Here is a 23051-nt window from a genome sequence, read left to right as displayed (position 1 = left end):
GCTCCCAATTTATTTTTAAATGCCCCTGGATTTCACTTAGTGGGGCAAAAATTGCCACCTAAAAAATATGTAAATCTCCTCCTCTGGGTTGATTACTTGTAAACTTGTTCCTGTGATAAAGTCTTATCCAAGACATCCGTGTTTAAACTACTTTTGAACATTCATTTCCACGACCGTGTTCTTCTCCTTCGGGCCTCGCGGCGCCGCGTACCTTGAAGATGAGCTCCGGGGAGCTGGCGGCGACCTCCTCGATGTCCATGCCCCCCTGAGGGCTGCCCACCATCACGGGGCCGTTGCAGGCGCGGTCCATCAGGATGGCGAAGTACGTCTCCCTGGTGATGTCCAGGGCCTCGGCAACCATCACCTGGACACGGCACGGCGGGGGAAAGAGAGGAGGCTAAATGTAGCGGCTGTAGTAACTAGAAGGATGCACCGGAGTGGCTACTTTTTTGTCCTAAAACCGATAACGATACCCGGCACACGCTTTACGCCTCGCTGTGTCGAAGCGACCGCGATCAGACCTGAACGCGTGAAGACATCAGGCACGATTAAAACATTGTTTTCTTAACTTTGTAAAACTAAAATGTGCATCATGAAAGAGATGAAGAGCTGTGTGAAGGGGCCTGGAATCAGATATATATGAGAACATATAGGCTGATGTTTACACATCTGGAATATTCTCACAAGCGTTTACTTTTATTCTAACACAAACATTTTTCAAATAGCTTGTGATACAGGAGATGCACCCTTTTTTAGTTTGAGTATGTTTTTTCTTCTTCGAGAAAAAGCCTAAAAAAAAGCTGGGGTTAGAAAGGTTTACCCTTTCGGTGAGCCACATGTATCTTTCTTCTTCTTTTTTATTCCTGGTAGTTGCATATTTTAACCTCATTCATTCTGTGTGAGGGGGGCTGGAATCAGACCGACACCCGACCCCCGTATCCTCTGCTGATTGGACTTGGAGGCGACTCATGAGGCCCAAACAAGAAGAAAACATTAAATTTTTTCTTGACAAATTATTTGGTAAAAGAAATCACAACCTTAAATTGTGCGTTACAAATCTCAACTTGCATTTTCTTCCAGCTAAAACACAGTTGTGCGTGTTTAAAAAAAACATCCATTCAGAAACAATTTGTTCAAACATAAATTATGCAGAAAACACGACGACGCGGCCAAATAAACGGGGACGGCGTCCGCGGAGCGACACTCGGAGAAACTCTCGCGTTCCGATGAACGAGAGACGGGGACCTCGGCGCAGAGAGTCCGGGAGAAGAAAGAAAGAAAGAGGGAGCGAGCGGCTCAATTGCACACACACAAAAAAGAAGAAGAAATGCGCCGCGTGGTGCTTAATGGGCTGAAAAGGTTTTGGGATGAAGTGTTTGTTTGAACATGCGCGGCCCTTATGTTCCGCTTCCAGCCTGGCGCGCAGCTAATGAGGATGGATGGCCTTCCTCGCCGCTCGGCGCCCCCGTCTCCTCGTCCACATGGCGCCCTCCTCCCCAGTCACTCAAACATCCTCCTGAGTTTTCCCGGCGTTCGATTGGCCGCCTGATTCTTCGCCATCTAGCCCCCCCCCCCCCCCCGTCGCTTCTCTCCTCAGCACCGTGAGAGCTGACATCCATGGAGATGCTGAAGATGCCCCTCCCCCCCCCCCTGCCTTTGTCCACTGCTCCTGGTTGAGGATTGTCCCCTGAAAGGTCACGACCTTGTCTCGCTCACATCTCATTCAACTTGTACCCAGTTTCGGTTTGAGGGTGCTTTTTATATGAAAACGACATGCGACACGAGAACTCAGCGGTAGGATGAAGTTGGGGGGAGGGAGGGGGCGGAGCTACAGACTGCGAAGGCTTCATCACCTGGAGACGACTCTTTGGAGGAGGCGCTGCATGCGAGTCGAGCAAATGATATCCCTGCTTGTTAGTGGCACATAGAAGCAGTTGTTTACCAGACACTTGAAATTCACAGTGGGCCCCGGTTCGATTTATGCAGCGAGCCGCAACCCCCCCCCCCCCAAGGTAAACAACAGCGGACGGCTACTATTAAAAACCTGGTGGGGAAAGAAACGGCTCCAACCCCCACAGAGCCTTCACAGTCATTACTCTGCAGGTCAGAAGGAGAAGTAAAAGAAGAAGGAGGAGGAGGAGAAGTGTATCCGCGTTGCCTTCAGTGGCGTCTCACCGTTTTCACTTTCACGCCGTCTTTGGGCGTCTGCTTGGTGGTCAGGTTGAAGCCCAGCATCTTATTGGCCAGTTGGCCGACCACAGCGGGGCTGATGGGAAGAGGGCGTGCGTCACGTCAAACATCAAAATACACAAACACAGAAAGAAGGACACACTTCAAGATGAAAGCAGAGCTTCACACACGGTCCACGCACATGCCGACTGATGGATTTCTAGGACTTTTAAACAAATTTCCGTACACACGATTAATTAATAGACCTTAAAAGACGCAAATGAATGAGAGATCATAGTTTGATTAAAAGAATAATTATTGTTTATTTATGCGGCTCCTTTAAGAACCTGCTCTGGTTCTGAGTGAGTAAAAATGAATACGTGGGGGGGGGGGGGGGGGGCTGTACTCATCCCATGATAGATGAGAGGAAGGTGTACTCTGCACTCGTGACACCATCTAGGGACCGTGAACTTCGACATATTTCACTTTTGAAAAAGTTCCCGGCCATCCAGAACCCTGAAGCGGGGCGACGATGATGCATATCGGGGACAATTTGTCGTAAATCACTTTTTTTTGTGTGTCTTGAAGTAAGAGGGAAGGTATCTTAACAAAAAAAAATGGCGCTGTTATAGAACATGAACATTTGTCAGAGGGAAAGTGCAGGAGCAAATAAAAAAGATAGACTTAAAGTTGCTTTTTGACAAACACACAAGGAAGGAAGGTATCTTTACTAAAAAAAAATTTAAAAAGCGCCGTTTTAAGTACATGAAAACTAAAAAAATATATTGAAAGTTGCTTTTTGAAAAACACACAATTTCAGAGTACAGCCATCACACGTTGTAATTATAAGATAAAGGATTTTGATTTATTAACACTGACAAAGCCTGCCTTTTCTCTCCACATTGTTGATTATATTATAGCAGCAAGAAAACTCAGATATAGACTGATATTGTGATTTCTTTTCTTTATGTTAATGCAATTAAATAAACAAAATATCATGCGAAATATAGATCATTACAAATCAACTGAATATTGCAAGCCTTTTTTATTTCTGATTATTGCTGATGGCCACAAGAAAACTCAAATATCCTATCTCTAAATATTAGAATATCATGAAAGCAAGAGTATTAACAAAGTAATTCTTGAATTGTCCAAATAACTCAATTAAAAACAAACAAAAGCCTTTGTGACACCTGAGCAACACTCATCCTTTTTTTTTTTTTTTAACTTGAGGAAATATTAAAATTATATTTTTATTTTTTTAGAGTTTTTTTTCTGTAAGTTTTAATCATAAATAAACAATAAAAAAAAAAAAATAAAAGGCTTGTTTCATTTGAATTGTGAATAAAGAAGAATATTTTTTTTTTTTTTTTGCATTACAGAAAATAAAGAACTTTATCACAATATTCTAATTTTCTGAGACAGTCCTGTATATATCAATTTATCGAAAATCACTTTTTTTTGTGTCTTGAAGAATGGTATCTTAACTAAAAAAAAAGAAAAAAGCGCCGTTTAAGTACATGGAAACTAAAACAAATATATTTAAAGTTGCTTTTTGAAACAGACACAATTTCAGAATGAGGAGTACAGCCATCACACGTTGTAATTCTAAGATAGAGGAAGATATATATATCTCACAAAACACACAAACCCCGAGAGAGCAACACTCGGCACGGGGTGCAAAGCGCTTCTGCCGACCTCAAAAAAATCCCCCTTCTCAACATTTAATTGAGGGTAGCTGTTTGAAAACGAGACGCTCCGGTGGAAAGAAGAAGTTTGTTTGCAGCACAAGTAAATCCTGACAAGCGCCAAGGGAGCATCTTCAGAGAGCTCTTTGAGCCGCCTCGCTCCACGAGGCGCCGTCGAGGGGAGAAATAACAGGAATCCGTCTGCTACTGTAACTCGGTGTGAAATGGAGATGGGAGGGGGGGGGGGGGCATATACTTACTCCTTGGTTAAGTGCACTCCACCTTTAAGGCCGCTGTCAAACACACCTTTGCCTCTGCCACCGGCGAGAATCTGAGCTTTCAAGACGATCTCCTTGGCATCTGAAAGAGTGAGAGGTAATGACAGAGCATGTAAGATGTAAGCTCAGCTCCTTAAATGCTCCCTCGAGGGCTGCTGGTTATCCGTCGATCTGATTGAATGAAGCAGGGAGTGTGTGGAAGGTGATGAGATTAGGGATTACGACGGTTTACAGTCCCGGTGTTCAGCACCCGTCCACGAAGGGGAGTGACCCGAGCACGAGGAACCGCTGGTCACATGGTCAGAAGACAGAGGGCGCTCAGGAGGGACATAAGCAATATAGGTCATGTGACCAGAAGGAAGCGTTACAGAGTGACATGAACACATTCAATGAGGATGACAGAGTGTCTGAATAATGAGTCATAGGCATGGACCGCCATCCAGACCTCCTCCATCCATGTAAACAGGAGAGCAAGAGAGGAGGGGCCATGATTGCCATTTAGTTTAAAGAGTTATGAGCGATTACAGCTGTCAATGTTATCATGTTATCAATGAATATTTAAAAAATGTAAAAAATAAATATTAGGAAAAAAAATAGCCGCATTTCATTGTGGAAAAAGTAAAAACGGACGACGCAGTCTGCCTCGTGCACGCCACGCCGGTCCTCGTGCACGCCGCACCTACCAACCTCTCGTTCACTAAATGACATTTTTTTTATTTTCCACGGCGACTCCGTCTTTGATGGACGTCTCCGCCACTAACCGTCCGTCCCCCGGGACGAGTGACGGGAGACATTTACCGGACCAGAATAGTTTTCATGTCGCCTCCGTGGGTCGAGATCCGTGTTTGTAGGCCAAAGTGTAGATGGATGGATTTCCTCTCCTCGCATACAGAATGGGAGCCTTCATCGGTCAATATAAAGATGAGTTAAAAATACATACGTAGCGAAATGTTTTAATGATTTAAACAGCTGTTTCTGCAGATTTCACTAGGGGTGGGGGGGGGGTCTCCACGCCACACTGCTTATGGCCAGTAAGGACACTTCGACATGGACAAATACATATTCAAATAGTTGCAATCTATGTGTTTAAGAACAAATATTCCAACATATTCTTTTGCTACCATTCAAGTCCATCTTGTCGATAAGACATATATTTCACAGGAGTAGTGAATACGCTGGCCACCAGGTGGCGCCACATGAAAAGAGGGATTTACCGAAACCCCCCAAAAAATACCATCGTCCGGGCACCGGGAATAGCCGTACACAAATATAATGATCACGTCCAATAGCTGCATAGACGAGTTACTAAAATCTCCAAATGTGAGTCAAAGGATCTCCAAAGTCCGGACGTTGCATCCTCACTGGGAACGAGGACGTCTGGACACGAGCTCACAGCCAGTAGCTGCAGCGATAGTCCAGTCTGGACCAATCTCGCATCAAGAAGGGAAAAATAAGCAACTGTGTTGGAAACTTCCACATGACCGCGCTCCAATTATATACCCCCCCCCCCCCCCATGCCGTCACTGCCACATCGCAGGAACTCGCACATCAGGAGGAGGTCTCTGTTCAGCATCCACCCCCCCCCCCCCAGATCTCCCTCCATTCCAATGGAGCACCAGGGCACTTGATGAAAGACGGGTCTCCGGCGAGGTTATTATTATCTAGGTGGGGGAGATCAGCCATTGACAGGTGGCTGCCAACAAGGTGTTGGGGAGAGTGGAAGGGGATGATCTGCCGCGTCGGTGGCTAGAAAGACACGTTGACCTTCAGGGCTGGAGACGGGCCCATCTTTTGACAGGGTAGGAGAGAAAAAGAAGAAGGAAAAACCCTCTATGCGCAATGTGGAGAAAGTCTAGACAGGAGCCTGAAAGCCTCCGACAGGGCAGCAGGGATTAAACCAACGCCGCATTAGTCAGGCCCGGTTCTCCGTGGAGAGTCAAGATCCGAGCGGGGAGCCGGAAGAGAGGGAGAGAATAAAAAAAAAAGAGAAGGTGTGCTCGTATGCAAAAGGGCTTTGGAGAGACAGAGGAGTCATAAATGAATAAATATGTTAATAAAAAATGGCGACTGCGCAAAAATGTGAAAAAAAAAGAGGGTTCAAAGCGAGATGAAATAGTGTGTCCCGTGGGCATGTGCAGCCGGAGAGCGACGGCACGGAGGAAATGGTTTGGGCTTGAAAGAAGAGAAAGAAGTAAAAGAAAGAAACCAGTGGAAGAACAAAGATGTAGCCCAATAGGGAGGAGGCATTGTTTGAGATGTGGAGAAAGACGAGAGTATTGACATATTGAAAAAAGAAGACGAGGCGAGGTATGGGTTGAAAGAGAGGATATATTAAATATATATAAAGAAAGGCATGTAATGTTCCAGGGAAGGTAATGGAGTGAGAAGGAGGCAGGTGTTCATTCCTCCTGCAACAATCTGCTGCTGCTTCTTTTTCTTTTTTTACATCTCACACCATAAAGATATTGTCGCCGAATCAGCGATTACAAATTGGTAAGAGCAATATGCTGTTAATGAGAAGAAAGAATGTGATGCAAGAAGAGACAAAAGGAGGAGAACACCAGCTGTGCGGCGATAAAAATGCATTCACGCTGCATATCCATATGGAGGACAGAAAAGGACTTCAGTATAGATTTACTTAATGATGTCCTGTTTAGGTACAACTTATATTTATTTATGGCCGTTTTTATTTATTTACATATTTATTTAAGCATTTACTTATTCCTGTATTTATACATTTATTTAAGCATTTATTTATTTATTCCTGTATTTATTTATTTATACATTTATTGAAGCATTTATTTATTCATTCATTTATTTAAGCATTTATTTATTCATTCCTGTATTTATTTACATATTTAAGCATTTATTTATTTATTCCTGTATTCATTTATACATTCATTTAAGCATTTTTAAAATGTATTCCTGTATTTATTTATTTATTTAAGCATTTAGTTCAGCATTTTATTATTCCTGTATTTATTTAAGCATTTATTTATTCATTCCTGTATTTATACATTTATTTAAGCATTTATTTATTTATTCCTGAAAGACGTATGCCATTCTCACAGGGAAAATATATATATATACACACAGAAAATTAGAATATTGAATCAAATCAGATCATCAACTGTTATATTCTTTTAATATTGCTGATTATGGTTTAGAAAAAATAAATATTAGAATATCATATAAAGTAAAACAAATCACTTGAATTGTCTAATTAACTCGAAACACCTGCAAGGGTTTCCTGAGCCTTGACAAACACTCAGCTGTTATAAATCTTTCTTGGTCTGAGGAAATATTAAAATTTTATGAGATAGGATTTTAGAGTTTTCTTAAGCTGTAAGCCATAATCAGCAATATTAAAAGAATAAAAGGCTTGCAATATTTCAGTTGATTTGTAATGAATCCAGAATGCATGATTTTTGTTTTTTTAATTGCATTACAGAAAATAAAGAACTTTATCACAATATTCTAATTTTCTGAGACAGTCCTGTATATAGAATAGAATAGAATATACACTATTATTTATCCCCAAGGGGAAATTAGTTCTCTGCATTTAACCCATCCTTAGTTATTAAGGAGCAGTGGGCTGCGGTGAAGCGCCCGGGAAGCAACTGGGGGTTCAGTGCCTTGCTCAAGGACACTTCGACTTGCAACTAATGGGGAGAGCGGGGATCGAACCCACAACCCTGCGGTTGCAGGACGGCCCTCTTACCCCACTGAGCTAAAGCCGCCCACATACCAAACTCTGAACACACATACCAAACTCTGAAGACTGAAACCAAAAGCTGTGGTTAACATTGAGGCCTCACACGGAGACGACCATGCTGTCCTCAGATCAGAGTGAACGCGGCGCCTGGTAAAGAGCAGGGCGGCCCCATTATCTGCTCGTCTGTGACAGACGTGCGATGGCCTCTAACACTCAGACGAGAAGGTTGCTCCCTAATGAGTGCGGACGGAAAAATGAAGTCGTATCATGTAAAATCAGAGACGAGTCGTGGCTCCGTGACACGGCGTTGAGCGAGGGGGGGGGGGTGGACACAACTCATTTATTTAACCTGCCGCAGTAATTAGAAACACCTCCTGCAGGAAGTGGTTTTGGTTATTATATTAGTGTGTGTGTGTGTGGGGGGGGGGCTGAGGTTGCGTAACCAGTCCTCCGCTTCCAGCGGCCCCCGCTGTGAGGACGCGGAGGAAGATGTTCATCTCCATTTACTCTCTATATCTCGGGGACACGGGGGGAAGGAGATTACCGTCGCACAACATCTCCGATCACATCACACGCGACGGGAGGACTGCGGCGGCCGGCGTCCTGCTGGGGCCCGACGCCTCCCCCAGTCATGAGAGCAAATCAACTCCCAGTCTGCTTCGCCAGTGACAGCAGCTGGCACCGGAGGACGCTACGGTGACAGCCGCGCGGTGTCTCCTTCACCCTCCTTCTTTCTTGTGCACTTTTGAAGAACTCTCCCTCTCTCTCCCTCTCTCTCCCTATTCCCCCCCACCCCTTTCTTTCCTTCCCCACATCGCCCGTGGGTGGCCGGCAGCAGAGAGTTAGCTTTGGTGTGATATTTAATGAAGCCTTTGAGGGCTGCCCCATGAAGAGGGATGGTGGCTGGTGAGGGACAGACATAGGCGGCTTGCCAATCCAGAGAGAGTCGGACGTGGCGACCATCTGCATGGAGAGAGAGAGAGAGGAAAGGATGGGGGGGGGGGGGGCTCCCTTGGCGTGCATGTCTGCTGTAATGAAAGTAATGTGGCGGCTAAATGGAGACGACTAATCAAACTCTTGGGAGAGACGAGAAAACAAACACTCACTCACACACACACACACACACACACACACACAATCTGGGCCTTCCTATGGATAAATGCCATTAATTATGTTTCCGGAGAGTGTTGACTACTGCCAAAACACAGTCTTTAGAATGAAAGAAAAAGGTCCGGCATAACCATTATAACAAGCAGGCTACTCTACACACATTATTAGTATTATTTATATACATATATTATCCCAGTGTTTGTTTTGGAATTCAATCCAAGCAGCTGAAACACAAGTATTTTGGGCAGCACTACAGAGTATAAAAAGAACAGCAATCTGTGCGTCCGTTGGCTTCCATCTAGCGACACACGGCGCGTCTTTAAATAAACGTTTATTATGACATCAACTGCATATTGATAGCTTCAGATAATAATAAAAACAGCTTTCGGAGCGGCGCTAGCTTCTGATTCACGTTGCCAGAGGGCACAATGCATTAATAACCCAATATAAATAGGTTAAAATGCAGGATTTGGGTGAGATAGAATTAACTATTTTAAGTATAAAAGTGAATATGCTCACGCTGTATTCCCTTGATTGATTAATGTTAATGGCCTAGCACTGTTCAGTAGTAGCCATTGCTTCATATTATACTTTAATAACACACTAGGGTTGCCCCCTATCTGTCAATTAATCAACTGATTGGTCATTTTGGTCGTATTTCACTTTAGTAGTGGTTTTTAATGACTTATTTCCAACAAAGATGAGCGCATTTTAGATTGTAAAGTGGTGCTTTTGTGTGATTCTCTGCAGAGGAACTCACATTTACTCATCCCTCAATTAAATCAACGAATCTGTGAGTCGCAAAATCGTATCGGAGCAACTAGACCATGAATTTATTTTGTTGTGGAGACTCCTAAATTACACTTTGGCATCGGTGGGACCGTTTAACAGAATTGGCCGCGTTTCATATTCAGACTGTGTGTGTGTGTGTGTGTGTGTGTGTGTGTGTGCGGTACCGCTGGCGTCCTCTTGTTACCGAGTGCAGCGTTCCATACACTTTATAACGTTTTTTCCCCCGATGCTGCCAGAACGCGAAAATGTCATGCGGAAAATAAAAGCTCTCCGCTCGCGCTCTGAAGGCAGGTGAACCCAAAAAAGATCCGAGAGTAAAAAAAATAAAAACCTTCAGATGTCAAAATCATGTGCGCCGACGTATAAATGGCCTCGGAATTCTCCGAGCTGACGGCGTTTCCCCCGTTCGGGTTGAAAAGTCAACGAACATCGATCAAACCAGGGCGCCATCTCGCTGCCGGCACGTCTGAGCCACCGAATGTTGCGCAACAGGAGACGGAGAACGACTTAGACGCGCAAAAAAACAAACAAGGTCAACGGTAACAATTTGACCTCGTGGTTTAAATACATCATTACCACCTCGCTGTCTGGTTTCAGCGCGAGCCGGCTCCCTCTCTCTCGTAACGATGCCACCTCGATGCCGGCGTCACGGACCGAGAGCGGCACCTCGGTGTCGACGCCTCCTCCCCGTCGCCGTGGCGACCCGAGTCCTCATTAGAAGACGAGTCCGCCCGGCCTTCATCGGGAGTCGGCGCAAAGCGCGAGCCGCTCGGTTCTCGTCATCGGTTCGAACGGCGGCGGATCGAAGCCGACGACATCTGCTGCCGCCGACGCTCCGGTGGGCAGGAGCCGTTCCCACCGACGGGTAATGAGGCGCGCCTAATGGTCGGCGCGGCGCCGCCGAATAAGCGCAACGACGCGCGGTACATTTCAACTCGGCCGGTTCTGTTGGCTCTCTGTCTGGACCCGACTTTTAACCCTCAACTCAAATTAATACACCGAGACAAACTGCGTTTATGCAAAACCCCGACGACAAATAACCTGCTACTACTACTGGCAAGCCGGTATCGCCCGAATGCGATGGGGGGGAGGGGAAGTCGTCAGGGTTCTTACACATTTTGACCAGTGGATTTCCAGGACTTTTCCAAGACTTTAAACCAAATTTCCATGACCAAATTGAAATCTCGGTATAAACATGAAAAATGTAGAACATTTTGCGCTGGCTTAAATTTTGAGCGTCTTTCTTTAAAAAATATATTAATTATTTCTAACTGAAAATGTGATTATAACAAATGTCCATGACTTTTCCAAAATTGTTATGATTTAAGTTTTTTCCATGACCTTTCCAGGCCTGGAAATGACCATTTCAAAATTCCATTGACTTTTCCAGGTTTTCCATGACCGTACGAACCCTGCATTTCTTTTACCAATAAGTAGAAAGTAAAACAATAAATTTTTCTAGAATTCCAAACCTGCAGTTGTAGAAAGTAGTCAGCCGTGTCAGTCGTGTGAAACACGTCATCTCAGTGGAAGCCAAAAGACTCGAGACATGAACCAACACATGAAATCCAAACACAAGCCTCTTAAAGATCTTTAAAAGTTGCCATTTAACTGTAATAACTGACGCAGTTAGAGAGCAACAAATCTGCCAAAGCACTCCAAACACCGCCAACGGGTCCGGTGTAATGACGTTGTAATGTGCCGATACGTCTGCCGATGACAACAACACGAACATCGCCACGGCGACCGCACCGCCGTCACACGGGCCGAGCGGATGGCGGTCGATGCTCGTCGTGTTTTCTTGACCCATCCTCTGGTACCTTCAGACCATTCAGACTTCATTTCTCCCATCAAGAGAGATCTCATGTGACCTCACTTGGTATCACTTTGCATCGGTGTTTTTAAAAGTGGATTGAAAGTTGAAGAGGTTTTCTTTGACGGCGGTGTGTGAACTGGGTTATGACGACTGTCGTTACGTTTGGATATCGACGAGTAGCAAACACACGACACGGTCGAGAACTACATGAAAATGCAACTCTGCGACTTTGATTGGCAAAGCTTTTTAATCATGTTTGAATAAATGAGAACAAAATCAATTCCAACGCAGCCGAATCCGATACTGCATCGTGGAAGTGAGGTCACCGCGGCGTGGCGTGTGACCGGCCGACAGGGCGCTCCGGGCTTCCTGTCGGGATAATGTTACCGTCAGGCGGCGGCAAACAGCCCGACTAGTTTATCCACCGGTGCTCCCACACGTCAGGGTTCTTACACATTTCGACCAATGGATTTCCAGGACTTTTCCAAGACTTTAAACCAAATTTCCATGATCAAACTGAAATCTCGGTATAAACATGAACATTTTAGAAAATGTTGCGTATTGAGAGCGTACGCCGGCTTGTATTTTGAGCGTCTTTCTTTAAAAAACATATTAATTATTTCAAACTCGGCAGAAATCAACATATGATAACACATTTCCATGACCTTTCCAAAACTTTGATGATTTTTTTTTTTTTTTAATTAAAAAAATGGTTTATTTAATAAGGGACAGTGCACATTGATAAAAACATTGCAGTAAATGTGCCAGAGTTAGCCAAGAGGCTATTTTTCATCTGTAGTCCCAAAGTTGCTGATGTTAAGAACAAACCTAAAAACATAAGATTGCAAATACAATCTACAGATAAAGCAAATAAAATAGGGGAGAACAATGTTAAAATGGACAGAATAAAAACATAATGTCAGAGATACAACGTAAAAGCATACAGACTAAATGTGATATATAACTGCAAACAGGTGAACGACAAGAGAAGACACGCAGGTGGAGTAAACGTTTTTTCCATGACTTTTCCAGGCCTGGAAATGACCATTTCAAAATTCCATGACTTTTCCAGGTTTTCCATGACCGTAGGAACCCTGACACGTTCAACTTTCACATTCGCTTGTTTCACACTTTTTTTTTGTTCATAAAAAGAACAAAAACAGCCGGCGGTGGTTTACTGACAGGTCACACGTGGGAATAAGAAAACCGAGAAAAAAAACGTCACGCATGGATGAGGAAGTCCTCCGAGTGGCTCGTGGCGACGCCCGCGTGAGGACGGGAGCGTGACAGATGGTAACATGCTAGACAGGCGTGTTGGGTTTTTCGCGAGGATGCATATGATGTCATATAAAGCGCAGCGGGCCCAGGCGGAGGTGTGAACGCCTCTCTGCACCCTGCCAGGCGGAGAGCGGCAATGTTGATCTCACCAGCAGGATGCATGCGGAGCGTGGGCCCCGGGTGTGAACGCCGTTATGAGACTTATACGTCATATTTTAAACCCATACCAACAAATGCTTCGTCACTCATGAGAACTGAACACGTTATAAATGCAGGTTCGTACACATGTGGAACACATGGATTCACAGGACCTTCAATTCATCGTGAAATCTCGGAGTGAACATGAAAAAGTGAGAAAACGTCGTATTTAAACTAACAATGAGGATTCCAAAGCATCCAGTGTATACAACGTGTGAATTCACATATGAATAGAAACATTTTCATGACTTTTCCAAAAGTTTGGGGATTTTTTTTCCTTACAAATGACTTTTCCATCACATGTCGCTCCACACCGCCAGTGATGGGGGGGAGGGGGTCCATCCTGCTGTGCCCGGGAGTCTCTCCTCTGCACAATGGGGGAACACACACACACACACACACACCACTGGGTTTCACGAGCGGGGAGATCCAATCCATCTGGGCCGAACCCTCAGATCGCCGCTGCGCGTCTTCATTCCCTGGTCGTTTTTTATTGATATTGTTACTGCAGGTCGGCTCGTTGCAATCTGCACACGCCTTTCCTTTTCAGCGGACACAATTCACCATGCAACTTCCAGCTGGATGACCCCGGAGAAATATATTGTTTTCTAATAAAATGTGTCAACGCACGGCGCCGGTGGTGCTCGGTCCACATTATATCGAATATACCGGCTAATCCACACATCATCCGAGTGGGCATTTACTCTTACATCTAATTCATACACTGTCAGAGACTAAAGAAGGCTGAATGCTGAGCACTTCCCCGAAGAAAAAGACAAAGACAAAGCAGTGTCGAGCCGGTGTTGAGATGGCAGCTCCTGGTTTACAATGACATCCGTCTCAATTTGAGGACCACGGGCCAGAGGCGGCGTGGGGGATCGGCGCTGACGCGACTAGATGAGCAGAACATAATCTCTGTGAAGTACCCAGCGTGCCCGGCCTCGAGCTGCTTATATTTACACATTATCCGCGACACAGTGTAAGCATCATTGACTCAACCTTAAGGGTTATTGAGGATCCACTGTATGAAAGAAGAAAAAAAGAGTAGAACACGTCGCCTTTTCTGGAACCCCCTCTCCCACACACACAATACATATACTCAGCGGCAGAAATACACCGTAGGAAATATAATGTTGCCCCTGAGGGGCAAAAAATGCCCCCATAACTTCCTCTAATAAGTATGATAATTTAATAGCCTTTTTTTTGTTCTTTGTTGTGTGCGTCTGATCTGTAGTGCCTTTACTGTACACAAAAAAAATCAAAATATAATTTTAAATTATAAAAAAAAGAAATAAAGAAGTTATAATTGTAATTTATGTTTTCTGTTTGTTTTGTGTTAAAAAAAATCTAAGAAAACATTTTGAATCTGTTGACTACAGCCTAATAGTCTTATTATTGCCTAATAGTCTTATTATTGCCATTTTTATGACAATTGCTCATATTCTGTCAACCTAATTAAGTATATTTATTATTTTCAAACAAAAGTTAAATGTTATTTCAGAAGTTTCAAAAAGTGCCCCCAATTTCTTTTAAATGCCCCTGGATTTCAGTCACTGGGGGCAAAAGTTAACCCTTAAAAAAGATGTAAATGTCCTACCCTGCAAAAACTGTATCTAGCATGGCCAATGTGCTCAAAGCAGGAAGTCATGTTTACCTCCGACAACTACATTTGGAATCCTTTCATGCTCGTCGACTTCAGACAGCAAAGCGAAGCAGATTGAAACTGATGGAGACACATGTGAGAGAGGAGGAGAGTCTATAGATCTTCTTCTCTCTCTCGTGCACACACACACACACACCCACACACACGAGCTGCATCAAACAGTTGGCTTACGTCAAGGTAGCTCGGCGTTATTCAGTAAGCAGACATATCAAACCAACTCTCCCTCTAATAAGCACACATGAGACTCGACAGCCAATGCATAAAAAAAACAAAAGAAACCTGCTCTGTTTACGCTGAATATTCAGAGCGCGGGGTGAAATAAATTAAAAAACGCTTCCCACCTCTGTTAATCATCATCCTGGCAGCGAGGGCTAAGCACAAAGCGAAAAAGAGAGAGGCGGAGGTAGGCCGAGGTGAACGAGGAGCCGAAGTTTTTTTACATTTATTTTTATTTTAAAAGCTTGCTTTCCAAAACCTGAACACGGGATGAAAAGATTCGGGAAAATGGAACCGCGACACCTGTTATTCAAAAAGGAAAGTCGGCGTGAAGACGCCGGTTAAGATAGAAGATGTGATCCGCTGCGAGGTGTGTACATGTGCGAGGGTGGATGTGGCTCTCATTCATCATCACGGCCTCACGGCATGCGGGCGGGAGAAGAATCCTAGAGCAATGTTGTCTTCCATCGCTGCTTTGTCACTGAATGATTGCCGGAGGAAGGGGGGGGGGGGGGGGCTCTGACAGCGGAGGAAGGAGAGGGAAACATGTTTTTTTTTTTCATATTTAAGATTCAGACTGAAAATCCATCAAGATTTGCTCCAACAGATGCATCTGTCAAGCTGATGGCGCGACACACACACACACACACGCACCGTGTAATCACATTCTCTTTGGACACAGGTATGCGTGCACACGTGTGAATTGTGCACAGCCGTGTGCAAAGAGGCCAAATCTATATTCATTTCTGGACCGGTATCTCTTTTTATACCTCAGGAGTTGCGGCGGTAGCCGGCGCCGCCTCGTTTTTGTGGAGAAATAAAAAAACGTGCACGTGAATGTGCGCGAGTTGCTCACATCGCCGTGAAAAACGGAAAAAAAATAAGGCAATTCCCGTTTCCCGGCATCGACTGAAGCCGAATACCGTTGTAACATTTCTAGCTGACGCTGAAGGGGATCTCGCCAAAATAAGACGACTTCTTACCAATCCCCCCCCCCCCCCCCACACACACACACACACGTGGTTCACAGAACAAAGTGATACTTCCCGTGTCACGAAACTCTTTCCCGGGACTTTTCCTGGAATCATTATCTCCCCATGTTCCCAAAGCCAGCAGCACTCTTCAGTACAAGCTTGATGTTTTTGCTCCAGATGGCTTCACATTCATTTGTTCATATCCTCTATTTGTCCATGTGATGTCAACGAGCTGTTTGTTTTATAAATGTGTGAACTCTTTTTACGTTAAGTGCTCTCTCACTCGAGTTCTTGATGTTTTTATGAGCCTGGTGAAATACATTTTATATTTCTAGCCAATGCTGAACTTTATTTTGGACAGGAGACAAACAAACTTGATCTTCTGTATGTTGGAAAATTGACAATAAAGATGACTTTTAAAGGGGATCTCCCAAAAGAAGACGACCTCTTCCGGATCTATACCCCCCCAATAAAGTGATACTTCCCGTGTCACGAAAGTCTTCCAGGGAGTTTTCCAGGACACGTGCACGTTTTTGCTTCACAGCCGGCCTTTACGTTCCTTTTAGCGATCATATTCTCGGTATCTTGCTTATGTCACGTTCACTTTTAGTTTCTTTAAACTCGTCTTGTTCCGTGTGTTTTGGTTTGTAACTATGTGTCTGCCCATCTCGTCCAGGTCACCCCTCGAAAAGAGGGTTTTTAAAAATCTCAATGGGACTCACCGAGTTAAATAAAGGTTTAAATAAATAACTATCTTGTATTTGTCCATATGATGACAATGTCCTTGTTTAAAAAAAATAATGTGTGAACCTGTGAACTCGTTTTACTTTAAGTGCTCTCTTACTGGAGTCCTTGATGTTTTCATGAGCAGGGTGAAATGCAAAAGAAGACACTAGATCATATCCATCTTTAATGCGCTGAGTGTTGGGTTAGCACCACACACACTCACACATTTGCAGCTTAGAAAGCACTCGAGAGGTGGATAATATCCACAGATATGACACCGGGACAAAAAAGGAAATGAATATTTAACATTTTTCAAATCAAAACATGTATATAATATTAAAAGTAGTGTTATGCAACTTCAAGGTCCAAACGTTTCACATGTTGACCAGTGGATTTCCAGAATGTTAAACTAAAATTCCACATTTTGTGAAATCTCGGTGTATAAATGACACAAATGAATGAGAGACAATAGTTTGATTAAAAGAATAAATAAGTGTATTATTTTATTCAAACTATGTAAATGAACACGTGAATATAACACATTTCCATGACTTTTCCAAAACTTTTGGGATGAAAAAAATGTTCAAAGACTTTTCCAGACCTGGAAATAACCAATTTTAAATCCCATGACTTTTCCAGGTTTTCCATAACGTTAAACCAAATTTTCATGACCAAACATTTTGTGAAATCTCAGTGTATAAATGACACAAATGAATGAGAGACAATAGTTTGACTAAAAGAATAAATAAGTGTATTATTTTAATCAAACTACGTGAATGAACACGTGAATATACACATTTACTTGACTTTTCCAAAATAAAAGAGACACAATCTTTTCAAGGACTTTTCCAGACCATTTTTCTTTAATTCCATGACTTTTCCAGGTTTCCCATGACCGTAGGAACCCTGAAGTTTACTTCTGGGCTGACTCTCAGACACTTGACTCCGGGTCACATGGTGAGCGTCATAGTGCCGTTCTTCCCGCGTCCCGGTGGACTTCCTGTTAACTCCCTGCCCAACGCGCCCGGTGCGGCGCTCTGCTCTCCATCGGCCGGCCGGGACTCACCCGTCTGCCCCCGAATTGTCAATCAAGTGAAAAGGAAATCGATGGTCCGCGTCAGAACTTTTATATTTATTTTTCCGGTGTATGTTTTGATAGAGAAGGAGAACGATTTTAAGCCGTTTTGTCCTCAACGGTAATAGAACAAAATCAATCTGTGTCCACTTTAGGAGAGTCGGACCACTCTATAGTGCAGGAGAGGAGCGAGGAGTGTTTTCTATACGGCTCAGAGCTGCGATTGAACGGTCAACTTAACCACTTAATGGTTAAGTGAGTGTAGCAGAGAGGAGAACACTGGTGTGTGTGTGTGTGTGGTGGGGAAGCTCACCCTGTGCATGTCGTTCATCCTCGTCTGTGCCTCCATGCTCGACTGCTTCATTGTACTGTGTGTGCAGGGAACCAGAGGCCAGAGGCCCCGACCCTCCGTATCCCTCGACAGAGCCATGCTTCCAATCCACATGTGATAGTTTTGTATGTTTAAATATAATAACAATATCCAAAGTGCAGTCAGTGATGAAGATCACATGATTTTTAAGATTGTAGAATATAATTATTTATTACAGAATAACCTGTTGATAACCAAAAATACCATTTGAAATATCTTTCATTGTTAAAACCACAATATAAAAAAAGTATTACTTCGTTACAGTCACCATCATGAATATATATATATATATATCTATAGTAATACATATATACACATATATATATATTAATACATATATATATATATACAATATTTAGTCTTTTTTATTACGTTGAGTTTACTATTATATATTTCGTTGATATTAATTTACACAAATCACAGTTTTTACAGTGCATATCTTGTCTGCTTCAGTGGAAAGCCATACAACTGAGTGTCACATCCGGCCTCCCCCGCCTCCGGCCAAAGCTCGACAAACCTCAGTTTGCATTTCAGCCCAACAGATATTAAACTAAAAAAGGTCACCTCCCCTTCTCTCTTCACCCAACGTGGCCCGAGAACGAGCCGCACGCATCCGCAAAGACACGGTGTGCATCTGAAGAAGTGGACACTGACCAAAAGCGTAGTGCATGAATGGAGATGAGAAGATAAAGCGTCTCTGAAGCACACTGGGGGAATAAATAAAAGGGCGTCGATTTACTGAGCCGACTGAGAATTAGCGCCCGAGCTGCAAAGATTTGCTTTGGCACACGTTTTAAAATTTCTCTGGAAATAAAGTAACACTCAAGTGGTCACAGCCTCCGTCCAGTCCATGTGAATGCACCGCTGCGTGTGAGGAAGAACGGCTGCCGGGCGATTACACATGCGTCTCGAGCCAAAGAAAGTCCAAGTTCTCTGCTACCGAGCTTGGAATAAAAAGGTAAATAACAAATAAAAAAACACTTCCGAACTGCCGCTGTGCGATTCCCTCGACTGCAGAGGACGACACGCCACGATAAATCACTTCATCCAGCCTCCATTTGGATAAACTTCTCCTCCCTCTGCACATGCCGGATTTTGTAGTTCAGAATGGAAATGGCCCAAAAATGTGTTGCGCAATGACTTCGCCAGTTGCCAGGACAAAACTCTAAAATAGCCTCATGACGACGCCTTAATTCTCCAAAAGCCATCAAATCCTGCATTATAACTAAAGCGATTGAGTCTCGCCTGTCGCTTCCCGTTTAACTCTTTAGTCCTGAGTTTTCTGTCTCTCCATTTCTTCTCCTACCAAGCAGTACATCGGTGCCGTCATGAGGTGCTAATTCAGAATTTGTGATATTGGGCTGTATAAAATAAGATACAAAAATGACAATACATGTCCTCTTCCTCTCTTTATCTTGGTCTACGTCGTAACCGGGGTCATTGAACGCAGCGCCCTGGAGTCCAAAGGCGGTACGAGTGGCACCTTGCTGACTGACGCACCTGCATGCACCATCGGAAGGCCTCTGCTGGAGTTAGAGAGGAAGCTGAATACAATCATATTTAACATTACTGGATGTGTTGGGCAGTTTGGTGTGGGAGGGTTGGAGATGGAAGAGAACGCCGTGTGTGGGAGCGCACAAATGTGTGTTAAGCTATCTTTGTTCATGCGTATGTATGTATTTGTGTGACAAGAATTAAGTTAAGACTTTCAGGCACTTGTGTGAGTGTGTGTGGGGGTAATCATCCATATTGTAACCAAGGATTCAAAATAAATACGTAAAAGACAAAAAAAGGAAAAACATGCAAAACGGGAGAAATTAACATGGATGAGTGTGCGATGGAAAACTGGGCAGGCACAACAACAACAACAACACACGCAAACAGGAATTGGACGAGAACGTGATAAAGTTAAACCCCGATGAAGCAGCCGTGTGTCTCTGTGCTGGAATATAATTACACAATTATTACAAACAAATCACAGGTCAAAACCCTCTAAATATCTCATTATTACCACCGAGGCGTCCTGTGTGCAGTGCTGTGACGTCGAGGTCCCATCCTGAAGGGACGCCCGTGAACTTCAACGAGCTTCACACGCGCACCGCGAAACAAAGAGACCTCTTAATAACCAACTTGTTCTGGATCATGTGACCGCGTCATCGAGAAGACGGAGAGCAGCAAACATGACATTTCACAAAAAGGGTTGAAAGAGAAGAACAAGTCGAGCTGCCGGGGCCCAAAACTGAAACGATGACGAGCTCAAATAATCTCATCTCGACACCGATCGACTCAACTTCAGTCGACTGCATGTAGAGTCTGGAAAACCGAGAAGTACCGGAAGGCAGCATCGGATGCTTTGCCAGGTTCTCGTTTCTGATTCTTTAAAATCAGATGTTTCCTGATTTAAAGTGAAACGTTTGACAGCTTTACAAAACTTCGCAGCGTACGGCTCGTTTGAGAAGTTTGGCTCGTCGTGTTAAATAAACTAAAAGTGACTCAAAGGAATCAGTTCACCTCCTCATCTCATTTGGATTATTTGTAGCCTAACTAAATAAAGAAAAAGTAAAAAAATCCATCCGCAGAAGGCCGGCTGCTCCTTTCTCTGAGGTCGAACGGGACATAGTTGGAAGGTATGGCTCGTGTGTGTGTGTGTGTGTGTGTGTGTACTCACTGAGTCTCTTTGCAGCCTCCAAGGCCTCGGAAGCTGAGTCGGCCACATAGAAGCGCTGGACGGCCACGCCGCTCTCCTGCATCAGCTTCTTGCTCTGGTACTCTTGCAGATTCAGCCATCTCCTGGGACTCGACCAGGTGCACTGGAAGAGGAGGAAGAGGAGGAGGAGGAGGAGGCAGAAGGAGTGTTGGTGAGTACGAGTATAACTCCAGTAAGTGGAAAAGATAGTTAAAGGAAGTGCAATAACACAAAAGGGCACCGGCGTCGAGTGTTAAACACCCAACGATACCGCCTGCCTCAAAGTTCACAGGCTACATGGATTCCTCTCCTCCCTCCTCCCCCTCCTCCTGTAATGAGGCCGGCACCCGGGCCCAAGCTGCAGGGCAGCTCCGAAGCCGCTTGCTCCATCACCGGCCGTGTCAGCTCCAGCTGTTGTCGCTATTAAAGAGGAAATTGGCTTTTTCTCCCCCTAACGTGACGGCGAGAGACCGAGGCTGCGCTGGAGTTACGATCCCTCCGCGGTCGTCAGAGTGCTCGTACGGACACGTGCACAATGTTTTCACCAGGTAACAAAAGAAAATCTTTAGGGAGTCGTTAAGGAGAGAAAAAGGGCCATTAACGTAAAAGCGAAAACAAGGATTGAGGGGGGGGGGGCGGTGATGGTGCGGCGTGTCAAATCATCATCCAGTGTGTGTATTTCCTTAGCGGGCGAAGATTAAACCAACATAAGAACAACAACAACATCAGAACGACGTTCTGTTGCCGACTAAGTGAAACTTCACCTTTGATGCACTGTAACATCCGCAGGTTAGAATGCAGACGGCGGCGTTCGCCACATCGATGCAGGACAAATCTAAATGCTCCGTCACGCCCGCTGGGCTTAAAGGCGCGCGGTCGATATTCTACTCTTGACAACAATCATTAATTTTAAAAAAGGAAAGAAGAAAAAAAAAAAGAAGAAGTAGCCCCCGGTGGGCTTTGTGCTGAACAGTGGGGGAATTACATTTCTGTGGGAACAAAATACAACCTAAAATATGGCAATAGCATCAAGCAGTGCACCCCCCCACCCCACCGCCCCCCCGCCATGCAGTTGAATCGACTTCCTTTTGTGAACTTTGTTTCCGAGAAAGCTGACGGACGGAAAAACAGACTTTGCCGACTGCTACGAGAGGAACGCGGTGGAACCGTGACGCACCGGAGAACCGCAGGGTCGGGAGCGGAGACGGCGCGAAATGAGGGCGTGGCGGTCGAAAAGGTTTCACGCAAAGTAATCTGCCAACATTAATCTAGAAAAGGGAGATATAAGTAAATATTTGGCCGTACCCGACGATGCGTTTGGTCTTTTTTGTTAATCAGGACCCTGCAGGATTGCATAAAAGGTCTGCACAGCTAAATACACCAACGTTCAAAAGTTTGGGGTCACTTAGAAATCTCATTATTTTTCAAATAAAAGCACTGTTTTTTTAATTAAGATAACATTAATCATAAATACACTCTATATAGGTCATGTGTCGATGACTATTCTCTGGTGTTTAATTAAGTCTCTACAGAGGTGTGTAGAGGCCCATCTCCAGTGTTCTAATGGTACATTGTGTTATCGCCTTAGAAGACTGGCGGAGGGGTAGAAAACCCTTTTTATGTGAGCGCAGCTGAAAACAGTTATGCTGCTGAGAGAAGCTATAAAACTGTGAGCGACAAGTTTGAACAACATTAATATTTACAATATAAATCATTATTTATAACCTTGTCAATGTCTTGACTATTTTCTCTTCATTTGATTAATAAAAAAAGGGGGAATTTTCATGGAAAACATCAAATTGTCTGGGTGACCCCAAACTTTTGAACGGTAGTGTCGATTAGAAATAAATCTAGAGAAAAACACTCAAAAACTCAAACAGATTTGGACCTTTCTGCCTGCACGTCCACTTTTACGGAACACGCCCCACGGCCTCAACAAGCGAACACGTTCTCTCCGTCTCGTGGACTCATTTGACGGCTTGTCAGCTACCTTGCAGATTCTCCTCTCCTCACACATCCACCTCCCCTGCCATAAAAAAAAAAAAAACCCTGTTAATAAGACAATTAGGCAAGAATAAGACTATTAGGCAGTGGTCTACAGATTCAAAGTGTTTTCTTAGATTCTTTGAACAAAAAACATAAATCATATTCAATGTTATTCTTATTTCTTTGTGGTTATTTATTGCTATTACATTTTTTAAATAACTATTAACAATTATAACTTTATTTTTTATAATTTAAAATAATATTTATTGATTTTTATGTGTGTGTGTACCAATACAGATAGGACACACACA

General features: G+C 43.9%; 1 protein-coding gene across 1 annotated transcript in view; it reads right to left on the bottom strand.

Moving 5' to 3' along the window:
* suclg2 (succinate-CoA ligase GDP-forming subunit beta) overlaps window positions 1-23051 on the bottom strand; it is a 95571-nt gene that overhangs the window by 58868 nt on the left and 13652 nt on the right. The window contains exons 2-5 of the mRNA XM_056438116.1: window positions 20737-20878; window positions 4118-4217; window positions 2176-2266; window positions 212-364 (exon numbers count right to left, since the gene is read on the bottom strand). Of these exons, the coding sequence (XP_056294091.1) occupies window positions 212-364; window positions 2176-2266; window positions 4118-4217; window positions 20737-20878 (486 nt within the window). The remainder of the gene's footprint in view (window positions 1-211; window positions 365-2175; window positions 2267-4117; window positions 4218-20736; window positions 20879-23051) is intronic.

Source organism: Pseudoliparis swirei, chromosome 18 (assembly GCF_029220125.1).
Source record: "Pseudoliparis swirei isolate HS2019 ecotype Mariana Trench chromosome 18, NWPU_hadal_v1, whole genome shotgun sequence".
Lineage (NCBI taxonomy): Eukaryota > Metazoa > Chordata > Actinopteri > Perciformes > Liparidae > Pseudoliparis > Pseudoliparis swirei.
Note: the sequence above shows the minus strand (reverse complement) of the source record. Positions and strands in the feature narration are given on the sequence as shown.